Genomic DNA, 10,443 nt, shown 5'->3' on the forward strand with positions numbered 1-10,443 from the left:
TACCATTTTGATGTTACCACGGAAAATGTCTCCCATCCAATTGCTTCACCCATCCATCTAACCACTCTTCCATCAGCCAACCCTGTGTATGGACCACGACCTAAACTATCAAACTCTAATGACTCTGGACCAAAGACTTGGTCCACAAACTCCAGTTTCCCATGATTACCCAGTCGACTAAGGTTGTCTCTTGGCCATCTTTCCATGACTTGCTTGTATGGAGCAACCTCGTGCTTCACAGGTTTGAACTCACGACCCCCAATTGGACTTATGTGAAAGGGGTCGATCGCTATAAAAATTACAGATAAAGCAATGATACAGAGAATCGGATGATGAGTCAACAATGAGTCATATGTACCACCATTCTGGCCTTTCTTCTCCATTTTTAAAGTGCTCAGAGGGTGGACCAGAAAGTAAGATCAGATTCCCCTGATCAATGTACAGATTATATAAGCAACGTAGAACATTATAGTTGTGGACAAATGCAAACTCTGTGAATAGAATTTGGGTTGAAAGTAGGTATAATGGGGACAAAGAACTGGTCAAAAGTTTATCTAAGTCAGCTCACTCTGATACCAAATACAATTGACATGACTCTATTTTTGAGATAGAGCTTCGAAATAATCATCCAACCTACAACTTCTCATAGCTAAAAATTTGAAACTGTGAATCGGTGATTGTTCTACCCTTCTCTTACCTTCTTGTTGGAATATTAAACAAGGAAATGACAGAAGATGGATATTAGTTACAAAATAAGACATTGCTCTAGTCCAAGAGACCTGCAGAAAAATTCATCTAATTACTTTGTGAAATTGAAAGAGTGTAGATGATAAAACAGATACAATGTCACATTGTGCTAATTTCACCAATTAGCCCTACAATATATCAAAGAAAAACGAGTAATACAAGACTGTTTGGTGGCATGCTTTCATATTGAAATAAATGTGAAGGTCACAAATGAGGAAACATGTCTAGTGGATGGAATCTTTAGGTAAACACAGGACCCTTACGCAACTATACATCAATCACATGACAAAATAATTGACTGTCATATTCATCTGTAATGATGCCTATGACACCACTAGCTTGATTAGACGTGTAATCCTTCTCCAATCACCACATTAACCAGGAAGGATTTTCCACAAACAGTTCAAGCAAGCCTTAAGTATCTGTTAAATATCGGTCATTCGGGTTGCAACTGCAGAAGCTTGGTTACCAACTCTCGGTCTTCATCCTACTACCTCGATGACAAGAACTTTGTTCCCACATTCAATATTGAACATAAACTGAATTCAGACAACTTCCACTCCACTAAGAGGGACTGCACTGGCTTGCAAGGTCCGGCCGTTTCCAATAAACCGCACTGAAGGTAAAGAAGCATCACTAAGCGATTCGATCTCTAGAAAACTGATATCATAAGCACCCGATTTCTTCAAACTGAAAACAAAAACCACAATGATCCAACCAAGCATAGTAAGAGCCCAGTAGTTGTTCATCCCGCCAATCAGACCCCAAGAAATGGCGTAGCCAACGAGGATTCCTGACAAATGTCCTAGAAAACTAGCTTGTGGTACGATGATGGAAGTGAAAATGAGTGACTCGAACGGCGCAAAGCTAATGGGAAGAGACAAAAGACCAAAAAGATCCAGCTTTGAAGAAGGTTGCTTCACAGAGAGAATGGTCATCCAACCAAAGACAACACAAGAGTACCCAACAGCTGTAACTCTCCGGAAATAATCAATCTTGAACCTAGCAATCAACAAATGATAGATCCCAATAACCAAAACACCAGAGAATACGACTAGAACAAGAGTGTAATGAAGGTAATAAGCCGTTCCAAGACCAATATGACCAAGCTGCTCCACAACACCAAGACTCCATAGAGCACTCATGTTAAACACAAGATGCAAGACACTAATATGTGATAAAGCAGAGGTGATCATCCTCCAATAGTGCCCTTCAACTGCAGTGTCGTAACTCAACCCAACTTGAGAGTAGCCAATACTCTTCTTCTGAATCACAAACCAAATCACACTGCATATCGTAACGATGCAGCTCGTTGCTGGTTTCTCAATGATATCATAAAACAAAGGCCTCCCCATACTTAAAGAATCTAAACCCAATTTCTCAAATTCCCTTTTTTAAATCCACAGAATCAACAATGAGCTTGAAGCAATGCGAGCAATGCAATACAGACACAGATCTGAATAAAAGTTTGAGTTTTTATTTTATTTTGGGGGCGGAGTAAACTCAAAGCAGTAACCTTTACAGCTAAACCAACAGGCCAAACTAATAAGTATTCTCCAGAAGGATAAAAAGAGAGAGATCTTTCTTCTTCGAGAATTGGATTCTATCGATTCTTCGTGTTGTTTCCTGAGAATTTTTCTTCTTTTTTTTTTTTAATCAATCAGATCAAATCACACAACACAAAAAAACCTTCAAGAGAACCCAAATTTTTTTGGTCTTCGTCGGTTTGACTTTATGTAACTGGGCCTAAAGTGGTAATGGGATTGGGCCTAACATCATAAATTTTCAGTCCAGTTCTATAAATTACGTAGACCAAATTTTTGCATAATTCACCCTCGATCTTTTTTTACTGTCTCTTTATTTTTGTAGATAACCTTAGTTAAATAATGATTCTATAACATTACTTACTTACTCTTGCCACCCATAATTTGATAATTATATAACATATTGATCCTAGATTATGTTTTTTTTTTTGTTTGGATCAAATGGTGCTATTATAGTATTATGTTAAGTTTTGATTCTATCTTTCAAGAGTTTTTCTTTTTTACCGAAACATAACAGTATTATAGTATTTAAAAATGCTAAGCTTGTATAATCCGAGACCAATTCATTATTAATGGTTTTAAAGTTAATAAAATCCGTTTACTTCTTATTTGGTTTTTGGTTAATTCAAATTGGAATCAGAAAGATGGTACAGATTATTTGATAACCATTTGGATTAATGTTCGTCTTCTACGTTTTTGGTAAAGAGTGTTCGTCTTCTACTTAAGACAGAATAAGCATATATGTAGTACGTATGTTTGGTTTCACGGTCTCTATCGATGACCGACAATGACGATATCAAAACTACGTTCGTTTCATCACTGAAACTATCAATCATTAAAAGTTTGGCGACGTGTTCCGACCAAAATTTGGAAACTATGTAAGTCTTACGTTGTTGACTTGTTGTTTTACATACAATGAAACTCGAAACGCAAAGATAACTCGATAAGACGATAACACAGTTTTAGTAATAGTATTAATATAAGGATATATATATTACATCCTCTTCATAAGTTACAAACTAATAAAAAATTGATATATGAACAATGTTATCAATATCTAGAAACAATATTTGTCACTGAAATATGAAAACTAGAATAACTTTATTCATATACGAATATTCTTTTTTTTTTTGTTACAATATTTTATTCAAGTAACTCCATCCATAACTAAAACAAATAAGAGGATGTAAGTGAAATATAAAAAACATAAAACATTAGTTTAACACCAATGCTTGAAGCTATAGCTCCTCGTTGAAGCAACCATTTATTTCTTGTAAACATTTTATGAGCCATCAATTTAGAAAAAGTAAAACTTGTTGTTTGCTGGGGGCTTGATTTTGACATGATTCCGGGCCTCGACATTGCTCACTATCATCGTTACCATCATCAGTACGATGACGAAGGAGGCAATCATGGTTCTCTTTTCGATGGCCATTGTTGCTTATTAAGTTCTTAAATGGTTCTTGTTTTTTTCTTTTTCTTTTTGAAATCTTTGATTGAATAGTCGACTTATTTATATGTAAAATCGAACTTCTATATATAGTGAATTACTAAATTTAAATATTTGGTGGAATGTTTCAATTGTCTTTTCTTAGATAATTGCTCCAATGATCACCTCTAGATTTCTTCTTGTTTTTCTAAAAATAATTGAATTATAAATTAACTTTCCAAATTTCAATCTGACACTTGTCTGTCTCGTGAGTTTAACAAAACTTTGATTTCAAAGAAAACTTCATAACAACTACAATAACCATTCGTTATTTATTCTGTTTGTGATTTTTTTGTTCTATTTCTATTTAACATAAATTAATCAGAAAGATTAATTGAATATTTACTTTTTCCGATTTGAGTTTTTGTAAAGTGGGTTTAAATTAATTGAAATCCCCATTCAAACTATTAATGAAAACACACACNAAAAAAAAAAAAAAAAAAAAAAACGAAATTTCTTATTTAAATTTTAATGGTTTTGTGAAAATTATGTGAGTCGGTCCATATTTGGTTTGATGTATAGTTTATTATGATGTTGCTACAAAGATGTGAATCCTCACCAATAACATACCAAAAAACCTTTGAAGCATGTTATATCCCAATTAGGTTCAACATGCACGACCTTCTTCTTCTTACAAGACTACTCACTTAAAAAGAAACGGTTCCCTCCTTCCTGTTAAAGAAGAACCATAGCAATGGCTGCCAAAACACAACCATCTTTTTCTTATTCTTCTTCTTCCTTACTACTCACCATGTCCTTGTTCTTACTAGTTCTTTCACTCATTGTCCCTTCATCAGTTTTTTCAGCCACTCTTCGTTCAGATATTCAAGCTCTAGAGGCTATAATACGCAGCGTTGATCCAAGTTCCATCTCTCCATCCTCTTACCTCAGCACATGGGACTTCTCTGAAGACCCTTGTGAAGGCTCAGGGACGTTCTTGGGAGTTATGTGTTCTTTCCCTCTGGAGAACACGACGAGCCGAGTTACAGAGATCGACCTTGATGATGACGGTTATGACGGTTTCCTCTCCGATGAAATAGGAAACCTAACTGAGCTCACAGTCCTTAGCCTCAACAAGAACAGATTCCGTGGTCCAGTACCAGAATCAGTGTTCCAACTCAGGAAACTCACCAAACTCTCTCTCGCCGAAAATTTCTTCACCGGAGACATATCCCCAGAAATCACGCGGCTCAAGGAGCTCAAAACCGTAGACTTGTCCACAAACAGTATCGCCGGTGAAATACCTCCAAGGATCTCAGCCTTGAGAAGTTTGACTCACCTGATCCTATCAAACAACCATCTCGATGGAAAAATACCTGCGCTCAACGGCTTGTGGAAGCTGCAAGTATTAGAACTCGGTAACAATCATCTTTATGGAATGCTTCCTAAGCTTCCCCCAAGTCTTAGAACTCTATCACTCTGTTTCAACAGCCTTGCTGGACGTATATCGCCCTTGCATAGGCTGAAACAGCTTGTGTCATTAGACGTGAGCCAGAACAGATTCTCAGGCACTGTTGGCCATGAAATCCTAACGTTCCCTGATATTTCACGCATCAATGTGTCTTTTAACCAGTTCATATCCATAGAGGTTATTAAGGTTACAGGATCACGCCTGCGCATGCTTGATGCTGACGGAAACCATTTACAGGGTCACCTTCCGTTGAACCTGGCAACTTATGAAAACCTTAAAGATATCAATCTACGGAGCAACATGTTCTCTGGTGATATTCCTAGGATTTATGGGAAAAGACTGGAGAATTCATGGAGAAGCTTATACTTGGAGAACAACTACCTCTCAGGTTCACTTCCTGAGGAGTTTCAAAAGATTTCCAAACAGATCAGAGGAAACCTTTCCAATAACTGTCTGCAATGTCCAAAGAACGTTCCAATCTGCCAAGGACCACAAAAGCCAAAATCGCAATGCACCAATGCTATGCTGGGGAGGTTGGAGTAGAGATCATGCGGATGGCAGACAGTTTGTATTAGAAAGCATAATTACCAAAAAGCAAACTTCATGTACTTGTTCGGTTCTCATCATGGTAGAAATGTAGANCGTTCTTGGGAGTTATGTGTTCTTTCCCTCTGGAGAACACGACGAGCCGAGTTACAGAGATCGACCTTGATGATGACGGTTATGACGGTTTCCTCTCCGATGAAATAGGAAACCTAACTGAGCTCACAGTCCTTAGCCTCAACAAGAACAGATTCCGTGGTCCAGTACCAGAATCAGTGTTCCAACTCAGGAAACTCACCAAACTCTCTCTCGCCGAAAATTTCTTCACCGGAGACATATCCCCAGAAATCACGCGGCTCAAGGAGCTCAAAACCGTAGACTTGTCCACAAACAGTATCGCCGGTGAAATACCTCCAAGGATCTCAGCCTTGAGAAGTTTGACTCACCTGATCCTATCAAACAACCATCTCGATGGAAAAATACCTGCGCTCAACGGCTTGTGGAAGCTGCAAGTATTAGAACTCGGTAACAATCATCTTTATGGAATGCTTCCTAAGCTTCCCCCAAGTCTTAGAACTCTATCACTCTGTTTCAACAGCCTTGCTGGACGTATATCGCCCTTGCATAGGCTGAAACAGCTTGTGTCATTAGACGTGAGCCAGAACAGATTCTCAGGCACTGTTGGCCATGAAATCCTAACGTTCCCTGATATTTCACGCATCAATGTGTCTTTTAACCAGTTCATATCCATAGAGGTTATTAAGGTTACAGGATCACGCCTGCGCATGCTTGATGCTGACGGAAACCATTTACAGGGTCACCTTCCGTTGAACCTGGCAACGTATGAAAACCTTAAAGATATCAATCTACGGAGCAACATGTTCTCTGGTGATATTCCTAGGATTTATGGGAAAAGACTGGAGAATTCATGGAGAAGCTTATACTTGGAGAACAACTACCTCTCAGGTTCACTTCCTGAGGAGTTTCAAAAGATTTCCAAACAGATCAGAGGAAACCTTTCCAATAACTGTCTGCAATGTCCAAAGAACGTTCCAATCTGCCAAGGACCACAAAAGCCAAAATCGCAATGCACCAATGCTATGCTGGGGAGGTTGGAGTAGAGATCATGCGAATGGCAGACAGTTTGTATTAGAAAGCATAATTACCAAAAAGCAAAGTTCATGTACTTGTTCGATTCTCATCATGGTAGAGATGTAGTATATGAAAAATGACATTCAAAAAAAGAAGACAAAAAAGAGAGATGTGTATTTGAGATAAAACTTTTTCTTTCACCATATTGATGTTTGACATACAGAGAAGTCTACACCAAAAAAAACCTCAACTACCATATCTCCATCAGGAGGACATTCCAAATCCTGCTACATAACCTCCGAGGTGTTTTTCCCAACCACGTAAACGTAATGCATTTCAAAAGAGCCAATTCACACTAATGTTACCAAGCCAGATCAGAAGAGGAAACTGGGCTAAAGCTACAAAGATCAAGAGGTAGTGATGCCTGCTTGAGTCATAACTCCTAGCTTCCGCAAAGAGAACTGGCTTCATTGTCTTCACTAAGAACACCCCGGTGCATAAGCAGGTCCATGGAATCAAAACATAGTAAGAATATCCCCAGATTATCTTGCCAAGAACAGCTAGACAAAGGCCCGTGAAAGTATAGCCTGCATATGCCACAATATCCAAGAGGGGTGCTTCTCCGCTACCCAGTGAAAGCAATGATATCTTCAGCAGCATGACTTGCAAAAACCAGCCAACCATTCCTTTCACAAAAAGCCAATTCAGAGCTTCTGGAGAAAACCTACCAAAATTAAGATTCACCACAAGGATCAAAAGGTTGAACAAATGCAATCTAAAAGACATAAACAGGAATAGATACAAAATAAATAAAGAACTTACTTCCCATAGAGTCCTAGTGACAAACCAGCAAGAACAACGTAGGTTCCAAATGCCATAAGCGGAATGTATAAGTCTGGTGCATTTATATCGTATATCGGAGGCTTGTATGAAAGTCTTCCCCCAACTGGTTCTGAAATTCTAGTCCAGTGTCCCTGCGGTTGCAGCAAAACTCATATATGAGAATAATCCCAAATACAAAGCAAAAAGAAAAAAAGCCATAATATAAAAAGGTTGAGTCTTACCCTGTGAAGGAATGGAAATAGAACAATCTTCAATTTGTTCCTCACATATTGGTCATTCACTTGAAAATAGTATTGGGGATCGGAGAAGTAACGACTTATCTGTTTATATATCAACCGGTTAAAACAAACGAAACACCCTGTATAGGAGAAAATCAAAGAGAGAGAAGAGGAGTTACTTACGTTGCTCTGCACATACTCAGAGCTCGATCCGAAAATCTTCTCCCCATAAGCTCCCAAGCCACTCCTGATAAGTCCAGAGCCAGGTCCAGAGAAAGGATTACCAAAGGGGCTAGGCTGAGGAATAGCCGGATGCATTGGCATCCCAGGCTGAGGAATTCCCTGATGCATTGGCATCCCAGGCTGAGGTCCCATGTTATTATACATCTCTGGCAATTTAAACAAAACCAACACAAAGAGCTTACCGTTAGTAAACTACAAAGTCCCTTAACAAGTCCAAAACCATCAAACGTTTGCCCCAATGTAACTCAAGTTGAGTTACTCAACCATGAATTTATATATTTTTTTTCTATCTATTGATCGAAATCATAACAACTTCACAGAGTTCGCTAAGCAAACCAGAGAATATACTACATTACTAATTTAGGGTTTTCCGATTTCATCCCTGACTAAACATACGCACATAATCCAGATTCCGGCCATGGGAAACGCAATTATTCGACAAGAAATCGCGAGAAAACTCCATTATTTGAACCGGACAAAATCGAAGATAAACATAAAAGGAAACACGGAAAGAAATTGTAACAAGAAAGACNCCCGAATTGTTCTTTGTCGACTTGGAACAAGATCCTCCAAAGGTTGTTCCTTTTATTAAGCTTGTGTGTTTTGTTTAAGTGGTTACTCTTTTAATGTTGAATTTATCTTTTCTTTGCTTTTGTTTGTATCAAGATGGTAAAACAAAGCAAGGAAAGCAATCTGGGGGTGCAACTTAGATTGATTCAGGAGCTATTCTCTTCGACATTTCCTTTAGACGACAGCAATACTAATACCACCACACCACTTGATGAGGCCAACTCTTCTCAGTCTCCTTTATTCATTGATCTTAGTTGTTGTTTACATGACACGAAAGTTACAATCCCAACCTTAAACGGGTAATTTTCACATCCATTTCAACCGCCATCAGATTGTATTAGTTTATGACGCCATAAAGCTGAATGTTCAATCAATATTTGTAGATGGCTGCTGGACTATCCGGTTGTGTATCTATTCGGCACAGATCACATAGAAGAAGCAATCTACAACCTATCCACCAAATCCCTTCGCATATTCAAAGTTCTAGTATGCAGGTTGGCTATTGTATACTTGTAACACTAGTTTCTAAAACTATTGCTGTAATGTCTAACTCAAAGATCTTCCAGGAACGGGACCACCGAGAAGGACTCTCACTTAGAAGAGCTAACAAGGTAAGAACTTCAAAATAAGATTATGACTTTGCTGCCTAAGCACAACACNAAAGATAGATCTATCGCTTTTTTGCTTTCTCAGGTTGATTTGATCAGTTCGTCGGCGCGAAGTTCCGGTGAATTGCGAAAAGTGAAGAACTCGTCACCACATAAACATACATAGAGAGAGATCCAAGGTGGATGGAATATACAAATAACGAAAGAAAGGTCGCACGTGTGTGACCATAGGTTCTTCTTTTTCTTCTTCATCACTTATCCAATGAAAAGTCTACACGTGTTGCTTATTTATAAGTAAGTTTTTATTTTTTGAAATTCGGGGTGTTTTATGCGAAGAATTGAAAGTTAAGGGTCTGTATTAAAAACTTTTCTGTAGCGTCCCGAGCTGCTTTGAGTGAGGTGAAAGTGATTCTCGGTGGAGAAGAAGAAGAAGAAGAAGAAGAGAAAGTTTTTGTTTTTAGTCTTCTTTAGCGTAAATGGAGGTTCCAAGCTCTGAGGAAGTGCTTCAGTTTCTGAGTTCTTGTCTCACTCAGATCAAATGGCGACTCAAGACCGCTTCCAAACGCCGCCTCGAACTAGGTTTCCTTCTTCCGCTCCTCTCACTGATTCCACTTTTTTTTTTTGTTTCCTCTTGTTCCGCGACTCTTTGAAACTTATGATTCAATTTAGGGATTCTTGATTACTTTCTCTGAGTATCTTCACTTTCCAATTTCCTTAGGAACGATAAAATTTTGATTCTTTAGATCTCATTCTGTATCTTGATTGAAGCTTGATGATCCTTTGGTTGCGTTTATCACATTCCACTCCCTGTTAGAGATAAATCATCATAAAGTTTTGAACTTTAATATCATAGATCGTTCAAATACCAACACTCGACTCTACTAGTATGATCTCGGTTTACCATTTGCTTGAATGAATCTGTAACCGATGATGCTTAAGGGTTTTTATTTTGGGGCAGATGTTCTGGCATTGTGCGCGGGAATGAGACCAGTTGTGATGATTGACTATGGTGGAAAGATGCCTGAGCTACAGGATCGCTTGCTTTCCCTTCTTGAGCTTGTTCAAGAGGTTTAGACTCTATTCCCTCTTCAAGTACTTGAGTATGTCTGTAGCTTGATTTGATTCCTGCTTGTGT

The 10,443-nt window shown here is 38.4% G+C and overlaps 5 protein-coding genes across 8 annotated transcripts in view; 3 read left to right on the plus strand and 2 right to left on the minus strand.

Moving 5' to 3' along the window:
• The window catches only part of LOC104699964 (RHOMBOID-like protein 13), a 7,873-nt gene extending 5,468 nt beyond the window's left edge, over positions 1-2,405 (minus strand). Inside the window, exon 1 of one of the 2 annotated variants that reach the window (XM_010415382.1) lies at positions 1,782-2,405. In XM_010415382.1, the coding sequence (XP_010413684.1) occupies positions 1,782-2,102 (321 nt within the window). In that variant the 5' untranslated portion in view covers positions 2,103-2,405. Of the gene's footprint in view, positions 1-788 lie in introns of those variants that run through there. The other variant, XM_010415381.2, reaches the window with a different exon arrangement.
• Positions 4,470-5,826, plus strand: LOC104704209 (leucine-rich repeat receptor protein kinase MSL1-like). The gene has a single exon (XM_010420333.2). The coding sequence runs from the start codon at positions 4,475-4,477 to the stop codon at positions 5,732-5,734; it is 1,260 nt and encodes a 419-aa protein (XP_010418635.1). The 5' UTR covers positions 4,470-4,474; the 3' UTR covers positions 5,735-5,826.
• LOC104704211 (LRR receptor-like serine/threonine-protein kinase GSO2) lies at positions 5,740-7,070 on the plus strand. The gene is made up of 2 exons (XM_010420334.2): positions 5,740-5,748; positions 5,824-7,070. The coding sequence occupies exons 1-2, from the start codon at positions 5,740-5,742 to the stop codon at positions 6,853-6,855; spliced, it is 1,041 nt and encodes a 346-aa protein (XP_010418636.2). The 3' UTR covers positions 6,856-7,070.
• On the minus strand, positions 6,999-8,636 carry LOC104699965 (protein YIF1B). Of its 2 annotated transcripts, XM_019227397.1 has the most exons (6): positions 8,531-8,636; positions 8,071-8,276; positions 7,891-7,989; positions 7,649-7,800; positions 7,384-7,550; positions 6,999-7,287 (listed from the first exon to the last, which is right to left on the minus strand). In XM_019227397.1, the coding sequence occupies exons 2-6, from the start codon at positions 8,272-8,274 to the stop codon at positions 7,163-7,165; spliced, it is 747 nt and encodes a 248-aa protein (XP_019082942.1). In that variant the 5' UTR covers positions 8,275-8,276; positions 8,531-8,636; the 3' UTR covers positions 6,999-7,162. The 2 variants fall into 2 exon arrangements, with proteins under 2 accessions (XP_019082942.1, XP_010413686.1); XM_010415384.2 differs by having other exon boundaries at positions 6,999-7,550.
• LOC104699966 overlaps positions 9,688-10,443 on the plus strand; it is a 3,672-nt gene continuing 2,916 nt past the window's right edge. Inside the window, exons 1-2 of one of the 2 annotated variants that reach the window (XM_010415386.2) lie at positions 9,688-9,887; positions 10,267-10,376. In XM_010415386.2, the coding sequence (XP_010413688.1) occupies positions 9,785-9,887; positions 10,267-10,376 (213 nt within the window). In that variant the 5' untranslated portion in view covers positions 9,688-9,784. The remainder of the gene's footprint in view (positions 9,888-10,266; positions 10,377-10,443) is intronic. The other variant, XM_010415385.2, reaches the window with a different exon arrangement.

The sequence above is a fragment of the Camelina sativa genome, chromosome 7 (assembly GCF_000633955.1).
Source record: "Camelina sativa cultivar DH55 chromosome 7, Cs, whole genome shotgun sequence".
NCBI lineage: Eukaryota > Viridiplantae > Streptophyta > Magnoliopsida > Brassicales > Brassicaceae > Camelina > Camelina sativa.